This window comes from Astyanax mexicanus, unplaced genomic scaffold (assembly GCF_023375975.1).
Source record: "Astyanax mexicanus isolate ESR-SI-001 unplaced genomic scaffold, AstMex3_surface scaffold_34, whole genome shotgun sequence".
In the NCBI taxonomy this organism is placed as follows: Eukaryota; Metazoa; Chordata; class Actinopteri; order Characiformes; family Acestrorhamphidae; genus Astyanax; species Astyanax mexicanus.
In genome coordinates this window covers 678117-696544 of record NW_026040044.1, presented here as the reverse complement: position 1 = coordinate 696544, position 18428 = coordinate 678117, and the positions used below count along the sequence as shown (strand labels likewise).

The window sequence follows — 18428 nt, the reverse complement described above, 5'->3', positions numbered from 1 at the left end:
GTAACTGAGGCAAGCAGTTAATGCTAGTGAGGGCCATATACTACACAGTAAGCTCGGCTAGCCTCGTGGTAACTGAGCCAAGTAGCTAATGCTAGTGAGGGCCATATACTAGCTCGGCTAGCCTCGTGGTAACTGAGCCAAGTAGCTAATTCTAGTGAGGGCCATAGACTACACAGTAAGCTCGGCTAGCCTCGTGGTAACTGAGGCAAGCAGTTAATGCTAGTGAGGGCCATAGACTACACAGTAAGCTCGGCTAGCCTCGTGGTAACTGAGGAGTTAGCAAATGCTAACGGGAGTCATATAATACACAGTAAACATGGCTAGCCTCATGGTAACTGAGAGGAGGTAGCTAATGCTAGCGGGAGAATAGACTAGGGCACTTTGTCATAAAGCTGGGGGGTTAGCTAAATGCTATCCGGAGAAATTAGCAAACAATAGCGGTGGCCAGGCGCCGAGTTAATTAGCCGCGGTAGCTAACGCTAACACGATACCGGGGCGGCTCATATTACACACAACACACTTATACCCATATCAACACTCTTATACCCATATCACATTATACACTTCAACATTTACTTATTTCCCACCTGGATAAAAGGATGAAGAAAGACGCGTTCAGCAATCATCTGACAGGCAGTACCTGTTATCCCAGAGCCACACTCTAGCGCCCCGCATTAAGTTGGGGCGTGTCTAACGTCTGACGTCACACGAGCGTTCTTTTGGCAACATTTTACTTGAATTTCTTTAGTTAATGTAATGATGACAACATTTCAGTAATTTTTACTACAGTTACTACAGTTAAATTTACTGAATGTATTTAACTAAATGGGAAGACACACAATTACGCAGAAACTCCAAGTATTACACTGAATTATACATTACATTTTTGAGTAATTCTCAGAATTGATGTTTTCATGTAGAAATTACTTTAATTGTCCTTGTTGTATTTACAAAGTCAAAAAATCATTTTTTACAGTGTAGTGTGTCTGTTGAGCCGTATGTATTGTGTTATTGTGTGTAAGTGTGTAGCAGTGTGTGTGTATTGTGTAGTTCCTGCAGTAGGTGCAGCAGTGCAGTGTGTGAGTGAGGGGTTTTTTGTACAGCTCTGTAACACTGTGTGAACACTAAGCTATCACTGATATAGTGAACACTCTGACAGTAATAATCTGCTGCATCTTCAGGCTGGATGTTACTGATGGTCAGAGTGAAGGAAGATCCAGATCCACTACCACTGAAACGATCTGGAGTTTCACCATAATTTGTATCTGCATCATAAATCAGGAGTTTAGGAGCTTCTCCATGTTTCTGCTGATACCAGGCAAGAGCACTATCCCCGAACACATCAGCGCTGGTTCTACAGCTGATAGAAAGTGATTCTCCTGGAGAAACTGATTTCACTGTAGGAGTCTGATCCACAGTCACCTGACCACTGGATTCTGAAAGAATGAATAAATAAAATAAATGAAATCTTACAGTTATTAGAAAATGTAAAAGATGAGAAACAGTATGTTCTATTGTACTGTATAAGTACAGAAATGAATTTAGAGCTGCAGATAGAAATGAAGGACTTACCCTGAATCCAGAGAGTGAGAGTCCAGATGAAGATGGAGAAGAAAGTCATGGTTGCTGTGGGTGAAGTTGCTGGGCAGCAGCTCTCAGTCATGAAGTGTTAAACTCACAGGACTATAAACACTAGCAGAGCACTGAAGCATGGGCTGATAATGCAAAGTGGAACCTCTCTATGGAAATATCTAGAACCCCTCCTGAACCTAAAACACAACAAAGAAAACACTCTAAATATTACAGAACAATATTACACTCACACCATTTTATACACCCAGATTCTGACTGGATACATCTGATACATATCCAGAGGACTGAGTGTGTGTGTGTGTGTGTGTGTGTGTGTGTGTGAGTGTGAGTGTGTGTGGTTCATCACTGGAGTGTAACAGAGGTTTTTGTACGACGGCTTCATTGGAATGTATCACTGTGGTACACTTTCGGCGGAGGAACTAAACTCACTATAAGTAAGTCTCTCTTTTACATTTTAACAAGAAAAATCCAGAATTCAGTAAGACTTTATAACGATGCTAGTTTTTAAAACATGTACAATTAAATATATATAAATTATAATGACAGAATCATGATATAATGTAATTAATGTAACTGGAGCTAGAAATAATTAAATAGTATATTAGTAACATTTTATAAGACCCATATCAGCTGAAACTTCATCCTAAAGAAATATGGTGAACATATCTGGAATTCAAGTCAAGTCAAGTAGTTTTATTGTCAGTACTGCATATGTACAGGACATACAGAGAATTGAAATTACGTTACTCTCTTCCCAATTTTACAGCAAGTACAGATAATAGATATAATAAAGGAGAATGGGAGACACTATGTGTACAATATAGTAGTATATACAGTTGTTGTACATCAGTTATGAATATTTTATAATAATAACAATAGTGCTTATATAAGTATTATATTTACAATTATCATTAATGCACATGTTCTTTAGCCTAAAGTATCACACTACTGTACATAAACTATGTATAAATGTTTCTATTAAATAAATAAGTAATGATATTTGAGTTGATGAATTAATTTAGATTATAATTACTATATATAGTGGTGGCATTGGATTTTTATAGATTCTATACTCTACATTAACTCTCCGGCCCTGTGTGTCCTTAATATAATGTTTCAGGGTTTTATAATATTTATAAAGTTAAAAAGGTCTTTTACTATTTACAGTTAATGTAATATAAATACACATGGTTACTACTTCATAATTCATGATGGATAAATCAGGTTGTATGTAATGCCATTATTTAAAATGCAGTGACACTATTAGTCACATTTTAATTAAAATTAAATGAAAATTATTAGGAACAACTTTTCAGCCCTTTTTCTAAAGAGGAAACTATTCTATATTATTATTATTATAAAAATAATTATGTTTATTACTAATCTAATACCTTGTAGTGAGTCATTTTTTTATTTATTGATAAAATATATTAATTGCGTTGTAGATAAAATAAGACCAAAGCATTTAATCATTGAAAATAGCCATCAATGTTATTGTTTCTATTAAACATAAGCTGATGGACATTGTTTTACCTGTGATTTAGCTTTCTGGACCTTCAAATTACTAAGAAACATAAAACCCAGATTAGTAGAACTTAACAGCTTATATAAATTGTCTTATAAATTTGTCTAACATATTGCTTTGTTATTAAATATTATAAAAATATATATATAACAATTCATGATGGGTTAAATATGAATAAACCTAAAAATGACTTTGAAACTAACTTTGATCTAAAGTTTTTTTTTTTTGCTGTAAAGACGTGATGTTGATGATTTGAAGATGTTGATAATAAAGTGAAGATGTTCTCCAGTGCTGGAGAGCATTGGTGCTGCTGCAGAGCTTCCAGTTGTGTCTCTATTGGAGTTGGATCATTTCCAGAATACACTCACTGAGCGTTCCAGTGTTGGACACAGTTGGACTATTGGAGTTAGTGAATAGATCTGGGAGTGCACTAAATCTAATGCAGTCTGATTACGCTGTGGACTCACTATTAATGCTTTCTAAATGGATCTTTGTTACTTAGTGACTTTAATCTCACTATACTGGAGTTTGGGGGTCCCACCATCAAGCCTTATACCCTTATACCCCTTATACTACATGGGGGGTGTAGGTAGGTAAAGCTGATTTGGGACCATGTCTGTTCTAAACAGTGTGTGTGTGTGTGTGTTCTCTCTCCAGCCGGTCCCACGGTGAAGCCCTCCGTGTCTCTGCTCCGCCCCTCCTCTCTGCAGCTGTCTGAGGGCTCCGCCTCTCTGCTCTGCCTGCTGTCTGGCTACTCTCCACAGGGGGCGCTGGTCAGCTGGACGGTGGACGGCTCAGAGGTGAAGGACGGGGTTCTGACCAGTGCAGAAGAAGAGAAGAACGGCCGCTACAGCCGCAGCAGCACCCTGACCCTCAGCAAAGCACTCTGGGAAAAGAAGGAGGAGTTTATCTGCACCGTCACCCACGAAAAGGTGGTTCAGCCAATCAGGTTGAGGAAGAGCGAGTGTGAAGGCTAGCAGCTCCAAGATAGAAGTGAACATAGAGCTGCTTCCACCTGCATCTCCAATAGAGTGTAAATTCTACACAGTGCTGATATTTGTGTCTTTACTCTGGTCAGTGTGCTGTAGCTGTCCCCATACTTTTGCTGTGCTGAAATAAAGCTGGATTTTGGACACTGTGTGTGTTGTATTGTAATGAATGCTGATGATCTCTATAGAGTCGTGTTTTATCAGTATCAGTATCAGTGTAGCTGTGGAAGGAGAGAACATATAGAGATTTAACAATAATGATATTGATCCTAATATGGATTCAGAGAACCTCGTTTCAGAGAGAAATGAGTAAAAGCAGTTAAATCAGTTAAAACAGGCCAGCATGGTCTGAATCTGATGGTCCACAGTGTGGAAAGAGGCACTCAGGTCTCGCAGCACCAGAAATGAAGGACTGTTATTTTAAGGATTTGTTCTGATTTTATTTGCTATATTATGCAGAACATGTTCTGTGCTGTGAGCTGGGTTTAGATCTTTTAATAATTCAGAAATGATCTCTGTTGGGAATAAAAGGTAGAATGTGAAGAAATCCCCTTGTTAATGAAAGTCTTATAATTAGAATGTGTTTATAATGCATGACTGATCTCAGCTCTGCTCTGTTAAGAAAAGGAGAAATGAAACTCACATCTGTGTGTGTGTGTGTGTGTGTGCGTGTGTGTGTGTGTGTGTGTGCGTGTGTGTGTGTGTGTGTGTGTGTGTGCGTGTGTGTGTGTGTGTGTGTGTGTGTGCAGTTGCCTTGGGTTCGATTCATAGCAAACGCATTACCTTTAAGGGAAAGGTTCAGGCATCAGGGCATCAGGCTATCGATGACAGGGTTGTGGGTTTGATGCTACTGTTGGGCTCTTAACCCTCACTGCTCCCTGGTCCAGATTCACACTTTTCCAAACAAACTGGGATTGTTTAAAGTATCGTCACCTCAACATCAATACCAATAATATTTTACTTATAATGAAAATGCTTTAAAATAAAATAAAATAATGTAATATTATCAGAAGTAGATTAATAGTTCTGTGAATTGCAGTGATCCATTAGCTTCTCACTCCTTTATCTTTGGTCAGTCTGTAAAAGTAAAGCTCTGATTCTTTTCTCTGAATCTGTTCGTACATCAATCACAATCAACATCAACCCTCCCCTTCTGTGATTCACATCATGTGAACAGAATGCTAATGCTAACAATATTTTAGCAATCTGTGCTTGTCATTCCCTTTAAGATCCAGGTGAGCTCTGACTTTGGCGAATTGCTATTTGAACGGCGCAGCTACCTGGACAAGTCCAATGCTACTTCTCAGCATATGACCTTTATTTTGTGTTGAGGAAGAACAATTTTATTGTATTATTCTTTTATATTATTTTATTTTATGTTGTATTCTGGCAGGATGTATGTGTTTTTGCACTGCTGTCTGTACGTGTGTGTAACAAACGGGAGTGTACGCACTTATGCACAGTGTAATTCACTGCCAAGATAGCAATGAATGTCTGTCTAGGTTGTATTCAGTCAGTGGTGCACTTGCGTTTTCTGTTGCCAAGATAAACAAGCAAAACTCCAGAAATTTATATTTACCTGAACACACCTCATTTCCAGAATACCACGCCCATCAGTGAAGATATATTCAGAAGCTCTGCTATTTAAACCAGGCAGGAGTAAGGAGTGAAAATAGACTGTTGGTGGGGTGTAAGATAGCAATGAGCATTGTGACATGCTTTACACAAGGTGCGAGATCTGGCACGTCTGTATTTTTACCACTCAGTGGATGTGACCACAGTGACTCCTCCCATCTGTGATATCACAATCATAACCCCCTATAGCTGATCCCCCATTCCAAGTCATGGTCAGATCTTTCCTCAGCCCAGTTTACTGACATTTACTAACACAGTTTACTGAAACTCAGATTCTTTCTTGTAATCAGACAGTGGTCCTGAGGGCTGTGTTGCTCTGGTTAAGTCTGATTATTGAAGATCTGTGGATCTCATCATGTACAGGCTCTGCAGCTGAAGTATATTTACTTTAGCTTTATAATAATTTACTCTTAAATCAAAATGTGAAATATAATATATGGTGTACATGTAAATAAGCTCCCAGCTCTCGGATCGGACCGCAGTGATCAGACCGCTGGATGGGCTGCTAGTGTGGTTCTGGTTCTTGTGTTGGCTGTGAGAGATCTGCTGCTGGAGGGAGGGGTTTACTGTGTGTTACTGGGAGCTGAAGTGCTGCTGTGGCTCCCTCCAGTGGTCAGAGTGTGTAATAGCAGGCAGTGTAACATGAGGACTGCTAGAACTGTGTTCTTCACTACTGGAGCTCCACAGCATGGTCCAGTATAGTGCTTTCACTGCTACAGGACTGGGAATAGACTCCACTGGTAATCCTGTAAATGGATATTGTAGAACTCTAGTAAATGTTGTAGCATAAGTCATGGTCATTCTCCAGGCTTTAGGCTAAAGATCAGCAGTGGAAACTCTGATTACTGAACAAAGAAATACAGTCATTTACATCAAAGGCTTCACATTAGATCAGCTAAAGTTTCTATACATAGGCAGAACTACTGTCTGAGTTACATTCATAATGAGATCATGGTCGAGGTCTAGACTGAACTTCCTGTTGAAATGTTTTTATTTTTGGACGGTTCAGGTTTTTACAGCGTATACAGGTGTTCCCAAGCTGTCCACTCAGGTAACACTTCATGATCCAATTTTCATGAACATTCTGCTGTCCCATCACTTTTGGCATGTCATTATTGTTGAGAAAATCAAAAACAGACATCAAACTGTCCGAGATTTGGATTATCTTGAGATGCTTCTCTATTTAATTCAAGATTTGATAGTTTATTATCATATGCACAGAGAAACAAATAGATGCACTGTACGATGAATGATGAGTCGCTGTTGATCAATAAGCTCTATAATACAATATAGTGATAAAATAATAAATGATAAACATCAATTCACCAAACCAAAATCTCATAATAATTTGTTAGTAGTGTCCCATTAACTGATTTTTGGTTTAACATCTAAAAAAAAAGTCTCAAATTTCCTGGTTCAGACCACAAATTATTCTGCAATGCTATGAGCTCCTCCCTTATTGTGATGTCACAATAAGAAAACCTGCTTTGAACAACCCTGGCTCCACCCCTCCACCCGTCAACCACCACCAGAGCCCCGCCCACAAGATCATTTGAAGAAACACCATTTCGGTCTACTGGTTAAGAACCTCAGTCAGTACACAGCAGGATTAGCCAATAGACTTCGTCTGAGGGAGGAATCTGTACCTACTGTCTGTATCTTTTCCATCTCTCCACTCATTCATCACATCCTGCATTCTGTTCCTCACTATACTGTGAAAGACACTGAGTGAATAAACTGTATCAGCTGAAGTCTGTTCATCCTACTGTGTTTAATAAACACACCATCACAACAATCAAGCTCCCAGTTACTAAACCCAACAGAACTTTACACTTAGTGTTACATCCATATAAATAATAAAATAAAAATACAACACTTGGATAAGAACAACCATTTATTAAAAATACATAAAAAGTAAATTTTACAAAAGATAAAAATATATGTTTTCATTTCCTTTAATACATCCTCATCTGTCTTTGTCTTAAAAGTAAGAGACAGATTTGCCCAAATCGACTCTAAATCAACTCTAAATATGCAGACGATAAAAAACTAACTTCATGTATCCACGTTGGTGGATTGGTTGTGATAAGAGAGATAACTGTGATAATTGTATAAAATATCTGTCTGTTTAATCACCGTATGTTCTACTAATCCCTTCCTGAAAAATACAAATTTAATGTAATACAGGTTTAAGGTGGAAACATTTACAATTTTACAGCTTTAGAACACAAAATGAACATTTTTAAAACATGAAAAAATAAAAATTTTACTGATACAGAAAAACGCTATGATACATTGATCATTTCATGACTTCTACTCTGAACACGATAAAAAATAAATTAGAAACCTGTTCAACCTGTTTACATGATCTACCAACCAAATCTGGAGAATGTAATTATTGCGTGCATTTCTACAGAGGGATATTATTTAGAGAAATATATTATTTACATAATTTAACAATCTGTTCCCTCAATCAAATAATATTCTTCTTTAATTTAATCATCCACTCTGTACATTTACTCTGGAATCTGAGAATCAGAGCCACAGGTTGCAGTAATTACCCAGAGTCCAACACCACAGCGCCCCCTACTGGGAAACCTCTATAACAGTGAGCTAGTGACTCAGAGGAGCTTCAGCATAAGTTCATAACTAAACATAAACAGAATTAACAAAGCAGATTTTTATAAACATAAAAACACTTTGTAGGAGTGCTGTACATTTTTAAAGCAGGTGATTGGACGCTTCTAGACGCTACAGAAGTCCTGAATGAATAAAATACTGTAATAAATATGATTAAAGTAGTTTAATAAGATCAGAATCTTCATATTGATTACTGTTAGAGAACAGAAGCAGCAGAACTTCAGCTCCTTCAGTCCTTCTTCACCCATATTCAACCATACCTGTGTGTGTGTGTGTGTGTGTGTGTGTGTGTGTGTGTGTGTGTGAGAGAGAGTGTGTGTGTGTGTGTGTGTTGATGTACAGGACACCGGATATGGAGCCACTGGTAACAGGAAGTTATGTCCAAAGCAGAACTGTCAGTCTAGCCAGTCAGGTTTAGGTTCTATTCTGTAAAACAGAAAACAGGACAGAAAGATCAGTCATGAACAAACTTATCACACACACACACACACAATCCTTACCTTCCACACACTCATCACCTCACACACTCCTTACCAGTGTTGGGAAGGTTACTTTTAAAATGTAATCCCTTACAGATTACTGATTACATCACTCCAAATGTAATTTGTAACGTAATCAGTTACATTACTTCAAGTGAGTAACGTAATCTGATTACTTTGAATTACTTACAAATATTGTGTTTTTCTTAAACCTGAATGAATGTAACAACCACATACTGCATATTATTCTTTTATTTTTCTTTCCAGTTAACAAATAGATAAACAAATAAAACAGCCGTTTTAATCACCCTATAAAAATACTTATGAAACCATTTTATCAAACAATTTTATGAAACACTTCTATAAATTGATGATAAAATCATTAAAAACCAAACAATTAATAACAACAACTGTAAGCTATCTATTTGCAGGTTTGCCACTTTCTGCAGGTGGATTTTTTGTCAGGATTATCACAGAACCATTTCCTTGACTGCTTTATAACCAGAAATATATGAAGATGTGTGTGAGGAGCCGCTGTCTGCCCCTCCTCCCGTCTCACTGCCTGCACTCACACAGACACCGCTGCACACACACACAGGGAGGAGTGTTCTCTGTCATATCAGAGCGATTTCACAGCAAAAACATTATTTATTTGTTTGTAATTATTCAAAATGTCCGCCGAGTCGATTTCCATGCCAGGGCGTGGCAGGCTCTCGTCGTCAGGCTCCATTGGGGACTAGCACTGTCTGATAAACAGGTGAGGGTGTCTGAGGTGAGTGACGCCTCACCAACATTCTGATCATAGAGGGCCCTATTTTAACGATCTAGAGCGCACTAGTTAATTGCGCTTTGTGCAGCTGGATTTAGGGGCGTGTCCTGTGTCTTTGGTATCTAGAGGGCGTGAAAAATACGCCTTGCGCAGCTCCAACGGTGCAAAGGGCGTGTTTTAATTCCCTTAATTATTCATGGGTGTGTTTTGGGCATAACGTGAAATAAACCAATCAGTGTGTCTGTATCCATCCCCTTTAAGACACAGCTGCACTCTGACTTCTGTTCATTCCTATTTTAAGAGCACATAAACTGACTGCGCCTCACGCTGTTCAAATAAGGGAAGAGTAATGTTATTTTATTCTTTATTCTGTTTATTGTTTATGTAAAAACTGGGTTTGCATCATTGAATATTAATCAAGCAATCAACCATCATTTACACTGGAGAGGGACCCTCATTTACAATGCCACTGAGCATTTACAGTTTAAAAGGGATTAAACATATTTTTAAAAAATTAGAAATAAAAACTGACATTTACTATAGACAATTAAAATATATACGTAAAAAAGAAAAAATAGGACATTTTTAAAAGATCATAAAAATTGATACGTTAAAAATAAAGAATTTATATCTTATGAAGAAAAAAATAATAGTAGTGAATATAAAGTAAAATGATAAGAATGATAAAAAATTATAAAATCTATATGAATAAACGAAGAACATGGGAATCATGGGGAAAAATATAAATATATATATATATATATATATATATATATATATATATATATATATATATATATATAATTTGATCAATAACATAATTAAAATCAATTAAAAATACATAATATAAAATATAAATGTATTAAAAACTAATTTAAAACAATCACAGGCTTTCTGAAGAATAATAAAAACATTTTATTTTAAATTAATAAAAGTTTCAGTTTCAGTTAGTTTCAGTTTTAAATAATTGAAACAGCTCATCAAAACCTCAACCTATCCTTTATATTTGACAATATTTGATTAACTTTACAGGTCCTCACTCATCTTAATTTATTTAACTAAACTGAGTTTATATTATTTGTAACCTTGCGCTGAATTCAGCTCCGCGCTGCGAAAGAGAGAGAGAGAGAAAGAGAGAGAGAAAGAGAGAGAGAAAGAGAGAGAGGCGCATTTTGCCTGATTTCTTTTGATTAATTATCCGTAAATATAGTGAGTTTATACCATGAATTTTACTACACTTGATACGACCTTATTTATTAAAAGACTTTTTTAAGAAAACAGAGGTAATCCCGCGCCGCGCGCGCTGCCAAATCCGCTACGCGCGCCTGCGGTCTTTTTTGAGCACTGGACCAGATTTTCGTTAATGAATTAATATATTTAATATTTTAATAAATTTGTCCTGGTGATAAGAAACGAACGCTAACATATAGCTTTATATTTCTGTGTATTTTAAAAGTTTTACGTTTTATATAATTTGCGGACAGCCCCAGAGGCTAGGGTGACAATGTGCTTTATTTTTCAGATATATAAAAAAATTATAATAATAAAAGTGAATTTTTAGTTAAATAATAGTGAAGTGATTTAAAAAAATATGTTTATTCGATTTGTCCATTCTGTTTATTTTTTATTTCTAAAACTCCAGCATTGGAGTGAGAATAAGCATCTGTTAAAATTCTCAAACAGCAGAATCCCTGTCTGCTGAAATTAAGTTACAGTTATTAAGTCTGTGTACTGAACATAAATATAACTCCCTATAACTGTAATGCAGATTTTTAAGTATATTTTATTTTTATAGTTGATTGCTGAAGGCTCTGGTTAAGTTTTTTTTTTTACTGTGGTGAGGAAGTGATGGTATGGGGTATTTTGGAGCGCAGAGCGCAGGGTGATCGTGATTCAGTTCTGGGTGCGCCAGTGACAGGTGAATTTAGACGTCCTTTCACAGGATCAATCCCAATGCAACACGTTTTTCCGCCGCCAAGATAGAAACACACCAGAAACTTACCTGAACACACGTCATTTCCAGACCACCACGCCCATCAGCGTTAATATATTTCAGAAATCCATTGCTATTTTAAGGACTCGTGCGCAAGGCGTAAAAATAGACTGTTGACAGAGTGTACGATGGCAACGCGCCACACTACACGCCTTGCACGGGGTGTACGATAGGGCCCAGACTATTCTGATGTTGTGATTTATGTGAATGTGATTGTCAGTGTTGGAAGAGCAAAAATAAGAAAGTACCGCAATGTAATCCATTTATTTTAGCAGAGTAACGGTAATCTGGTTACCACTTACTGAAGCAGTAACTGTAATGGATTACAGTTATTCATAATCTGATTACGTAACCCGTTACATGTAATCCGTTACTTCCCAACACTGCTCCTTACCTACCACACACTCCTTACCTACCACACACTCTTGACCTCACACACTCCTTACCTACCACACACTCCTTACCTACCACACACTCTTTACCTACCACACACTCCTCACCTCACGGGCACTTTGGGTTATTGTGTTGTTTAGTAAAATAGAAGAAATTCAATAACAGATATAATATTCTTTTTCTATGGTGAATTAAGTGTGTGATTAGATCTAGGGCTGTGTGATATGACCAAGAATTCATATCTTGATACAGGAAACTTCATATCCCAGTAACGACACAGATCATGATATAGAACATTTTCTATAAATTCAGTTATTTTTAACCACACACTGAGAAAGAGAGAGAAGAGAGAGACAGGGGGAGAGAGACTGGTGAGAGAGAGATAGGCTGGAGAGAGAGACAGGGTAGAGAGAGAGAGCGGAGAGAGGTTGACGTTGGAAACTTTGGTTTGCTCACTTTTCCAGGGCTGTTGTATTTTGATATAGACGATGGAGCTCAATACTAAACGATAGATGTTTTTCTATCATCAAATGAAGTATATAATCGTATCACTCAGCTCTAATCAGAACTATAACAAACTGATATAATTGGTTATTAAAGATAAAGGTCTGTCTGTATTTAGACTGTCTTCAATAATGAGCTGTAGAGAGTAAGATATTCTCACTGGACTGAGAAGTGAAGCCTGTGAACTTCATCCTGTGTTTAAAAGTTAAACTGGTCTGACTGAAGCTGATACAACATTCCCAGTAACAGTAAATTACCATAAACCACTCTGTTACACACAGGTCTGTTTTCACTGCTGCACTGTTTCAACAATCAGCTGCCCTTAAACACCACTAAAACTCCTCCTTCCTTTAAACCCGGGAGTTCCTGATCACGCTGTGATACAGACCACCTGACTCTCAGATACAAGCTATGGTGAATTACCAGCACCGCCTCACCACTGACTCACTAATAACTCCACTATACTGCTATTATTAGATCAAACACAAAGCTAGATTCATTAGTGAATTCTGAATAGTGTTCTATTAGTCTAATAAATTCAATATTTACTTCATTAGCACTCATTCCTATATGCAGCACAAACACCTAAAATAACATCACTCACTGTAGTTTCTCCAGTTTAAAGTGAGGATCCTTCAGTAGATCAGAGAGCAGCTTCACTCCTGAATCTCCTGGATTATTGTAGTTCAGATTCAGTTCTCTCAGGTGGGAGGGGTTTAATTTCAGAGCTGAAACCAGAGCAGCACAGTCTTCTCCTGTAATACTGCACCACTCCAGCCTGCAGAGAGAAGGAGAGAAAAGTACAACAGACGAGTTACACAGTTAAATTCACACACTAGGAGTGTAAAAACTCACCTAATCAATAAAACACACATAAGATCTGAATTCAGCAGTAAAACAGTGATACAATGACCCAAATCAATACAATATTAATATTAATGTAATCCCCTGTGTGTGATGTGATGTGTTTGTTTGTGTGTGTGTGTGTGTTCCACAGATGCAGCAGAACAGCAACAGGTAAAACTAGTTTTAGAGCACAATAATTGATTGTGGTGACGGACAGTTCTGGTGGAAACAGGAGAGTTGAGGTGCACATTGAATTCTGCGTGATTTGATCAGCCATGGTTTTATGTTTTTTGGATACAATCCAGGTTAGCACCCGAACATCCCTTCCAGACAGCTTCCTCTTGCAGCGTCCGTGTTAATCCTGTTGGATGTGGTTTGTGCTTCTTGGTGGTATGCTGACATTACCCTGGATACCGTGGCTCTTGATACAACACAAAGACTTGCTGTCTTGGTCACAGATGCTCCATCAATCAATCAATCAATCAATCAATCAACCTTTATTTAAACTCGGAGTACATTGAGGGTGGCCCTCGTTTACAATGTAGCTGAGCAATTACATAGAAGGGATTGACAACAACAACAACAAATGTAAACAGAATAAGATAAGTACTAAAACATTTAAAAACAGCATTTTAAAAAGAAACATAAGATAATTATAAAAAAATAATGTTAAGATATAAAACAATAATAATTTAAGAGTAAGACTCATAAAATCAAAGGAACAAGAAAGGTAATAGAACGAATAAAAATTGAACTACAGATGAATAAATTACACACATAAAAGAGTAAAATAATACCTAAATAATACCTAAAATCAATAAAAAAAAGAAATGTGAAAAAAACAGCCAAAACAAACCAACATTAAAAGCTCAAAAGTTAACTAAAAAATTAAAAAAATAAATAAAGATACCAAAGATCATAAAAAACATCATAAAATGAATAATAACAATACAATAAAAATCTAAAATGAGCTAAAACAGTGACAGGCTGTCTGAAGGTGGTTAGAGACGAGGAGTTTAAAATGATTTAGTGACTCCAGTGATCAGCAGATGTTCCCAGTTCAGTTAAAACTCTCGGTACCTGAAGGGTGATCCAGTCACTGGAGCGAGTCTGGTAGGTTGTGTTATTTTAAATAAGTTTTTGTGAGATGTACGGTGGCATATGGTGAGAAAGTGCTTTAAAAATGAAAATAAACCAATGTGTTTCCTGACGCACAGCAAGAGAAGATCATCCGACTTTTTCATAGAGTGAACAGTGATGTGCACTATACGGGTCACCAGTAATGAATCTTAGTGCTGCATGATGCACAGAATCTAGTGGTTTGAGTGTAGTTGTTGATGCATGTCTATAATTCACATCACCATAATCTAGCATAGATAAAAACTTTGCTTCTACAATGTTTTTTCTTGTGTTTGTTGGGAAGCATAATTTATTTCTATATAGGAAGCCGAGTTTTTGCCTTAGCTTACCTGAAAGCTTGTTAATATGATGCTTAAAGTAAGTTTGTCATATAGCCATATGCCAAGGTAATCATATTCATTAACTCTTTCCATAATAGAACCCTTCAAATTTGTAATTTTAAGAGTATTAAAATCAATGTTAAACGATCTGGAAAACAGCATGTATTTGGTTTTCTCAGCATTTAAAACAAGTTTATGGTTATAAAAGGCAGCCTGTACGGCATTAAACTTGTGCTGCAGTTTATCTACTGCCGCACTAATGTGATCAGCTGAGCTGAGCAATATAAAATTGTGGCATCAGCATATAAATGTATTTTACAGTCAACAATGGAGGTGACAATATCATTAATGTATGTATTAAATAATATTGTGCCAAGGATTGATCCTTGTGGGACACCTTTAGAGACGGGTAGCAGTTCTGATCTACATTATCCCAGGACCACACACTGCTTTCTATGAGATAAGTCATTTCTAAACCATTCTAGAGCATTGTGGTCGAAGCCGGTGTTTGTAGACTTTTTAAAAGTAGAGAATGATCAACTGTATCAAAAGCTTTAGAGAGATCAATGAAAATGGCTGCACAGTGTTTCTTTCGATCAATGGAGGTTAAAAGATCATCAAGGATCAGAGTAGTAGCAGTAATTGTGCTGTGCCTCTCTCTAAAACCAGATTGATGTTCTGATAGGATTGAGTTTACACTGAGAAATGTCTTGAGTTGGTCATTCACTAGGGATTCTAAAATTTTAGCTAGGCATAACAGTTTAGAGATTGGTCTAAAGTTGTTGAGATCTACAATGTCACCTCCTTTGTGGAGTGGAATTACTTGGGCTATTTTCCAGATCCTGGGAATTCTGCTTGATAAAATGGAGAGATTATAAATATATGTGATCTGTTTTAAAATGACTGGAGATGCAAGCTTCAGAAAGAAGGGTATAGTCTTTACTCTCCTGTGCTTTTTTTGTGTTAATAGTGCTGAGGGCTTTAGCTACTATATGATGAGGGAAAGGGTGGATGGTAAAGAGACCATGGCTTACAGCAGGTGGCGTATGTGTTTCATTGTTTGGTATTACTATATTCATTTTATCAAATACATGTTCAGCTGCTAAAAAATGATTATTAAATGTTTGGTAAAGCTCTCTTTGGTCAGAAATCTGGTGATTATTTACTAAAATCTGGGTGGGAGTAAGCTCTGATTTGTTTTTAAGTGAATTAACAACTTTCCAAAAATTGACAGGGTTTGAAGCAGATTTTGAGAATTGATCCATATAGTATTCTGCTTTAGCCTTTCTAATGTGAGAGGTACATTTATTCCTTAACTGCCTAAAAATAAGCCATTGATCTCTATCACCACTTTTCTAGCAGAGGTCCATGATTTGATCCTAGCATTTAGAAAGGAAAATATTTCATTAGTCATCCAGGGGTTAGATCTATCACGTATTCTCATGCTTTTATAGGGGGCATGCTTTTTTACCACTGCTAGAAATGTTTGGATAAAATAATCTAGTGCCAAGTCAACATCCAGGATTTCTGAGGTATAGTGAATGTTGCTGAGCACTAGATCATTTAAAAAAGCTTGATCATTAAAATGTTTAAGATCTCTCCTAACCATTATCCGAGAGCCAGACTTCTTTATGCTGGAGTCCCTAATGCATCCGATAGGACAGTGGTCACTTATACCAGGGTCAAATACACCTGTAGTGGTAATTCTGTCAGATCTATTTGATCAAATTAAATCTATTAAGGTTAACTTGGTGGGGTCATGCAAGTTTGGTTGTGTTGGGTCAGTAATTAGTTGTTTAAGCGACAGATTACCACACACTTCTCTTAGATGACGGGATGCATTAGTTAACCAGTTCAGATTAAAATCACCTAGGATCAGCATTTCTGAATCAGTGTATAGAGATAAAAGCCCAGCTAACTCATCTATAGAATGAGAGGGAGCAGAAGGAGGTCTATAAACACCAGCAACCACAAAACTGTTATTGCGTCCTAAACACACACTTGCAGAGCTAACAGTTCAAAACAGGCTTCCTTGGATAGTGTGTTTAATTTTTTTTAAATAGCCACACCCCCACCCCTTGTTTTCCTGTCTGCTCTGTAGAGATGGTAATCTGTTACTTCAGAGTCTGTGACAGTTTGCTTAAGCCAGGATTCAGTCAATACTAAAATATCCAGATCAGACTGTGAAATTAAAAGATGTTCACCAACAATTTGTCCTCTTTTGAACTCTGGTATGTCTCCCATAATGTTGTGTGCTTTGCAATATTTGGAGCAGAACTGTGCTCTTACCCTGCTAATTGAACCTTCACACTCTGCTCTTACTGGTGCAATGTGCAATTAATGAAGATTGAACACCAGGCTGCTCCAATTTAGAAACCTAAAATCCCACACTAAAATAACAGGTGTTTCAGTTTCATTTTCCAACACCTGTATATAAATTTAATAATGATACATGGATTGTAAAACTAATTGTATTTTATTGGGTTTGGTTTTTAAATAAAATAAATTAGGAGGAAAAAGAACAGGGTGTTTATGAAGTAAATTCTCTCATTACATAAAAAAGAGAGAAAAAAGTATAGAACCCGTTTGAATACCTGCTGTATTTGGTGAAAATAAGCCTAAACTATTTTATATCTTATTAGTCATTAAAATAGTGAGAAATGGATCACAGTTGATCTACTGTACCTAACTCACACTCCTTCACGTCTGATAATTTGAATGAGCGTGTGTGTGAGCATGTTGCTTGTTTGTTAGGGGGATTGTTTGTTTGTTTGACTAATTGTTTGTTTTTCTCTTCACTGGTTTGATTTATTTGTTATCTATTTTACGCGTATTTTTACTTATTATTATTATTATTATTATTACGGTCATTATACCTTACTAAAAATAAAAAAGTCTGTTTGTAGGTCTGTCTGACACTCAGCTCCCTCCATCTTTCAGAACCAGAATCAGGTTTTATTGGCCACGTATGCTCACACACACACACACACACACACACACACACGCACACAAACGGACAGGCACACACAAACCTGTAACCTTACATATGCAGAATTGTATATTACAATAAAGTGCTGAGTGCAGCAGAAAAGGACACAGTGCAGAGTAAATTAGCTATATAAATAGAACAACAGAGAAAACACTAATAAGACAATAAGTGTTTTGAGACATTGTCTCAGGATAAATAAAAGTGCAGTACAGAAGAACAGAGTGAACAGAGTGAGACAGGATGTATTTGATATGGATTGTGTTTTGGGTGTAAAAGTCATTAGTATGTAATAAACTATATCCAGAAATGTGGTGTAGTGTTCAGCTGTTCATGAGTGTGATGGTGTGTGGGAAGAAGCTTTAATTAACACAGTAGTGTTTGTACAGTCCTGTGTGATTTCCCCCTTCATACTTTTGTAGCATCAGTAGATCATGTAGATCAAACTGTTTAAATGTGAGTGAAGGAATCCTGAGGAGGAGTCTTTCTATACCACAGCTAGCTCCATCTGTCCTACCTCCACTACAGCCCACTGTTTACAACACATCTAATGTCCCCCATATTCACTGAGGTAACTGCAGCTGAGCCCCCTCATCAACCAGCACAAAAACAATCA

The 18428-nt window shown here is 37.0% G+C and overlaps 1 protein-coding gene and 1 gene segment (V, D, J or C); both read right to left on the bottom strand.

Moving 5' to 3' along the window:
* LOC111190008 (uncharacterized) overlaps window positions 1-18428 on the bottom strand; it is a 751666-nt gene that overhangs the window by 646946 nt on the left and 86292 nt on the right. Inside the window, exon 15 of the mRNA XM_049473126.1 lies at window positions 13125-13298. Coding sequence (XP_049329083.1) covers window positions 13125-13298 — 174 coding nt within the window. The remainder of the gene's footprint in view (window positions 1-13124; window positions 13299-18428) is intronic.
* On the bottom strand, window positions 985-2022 carry LOC103030090 (immunoglobulin kappa variable 3-11-like). The segment is given in 2 exon segments: window positions 985-1436; window positions 1573-2022. Coding segments are annotated over 2 exon segments (519 nt in total).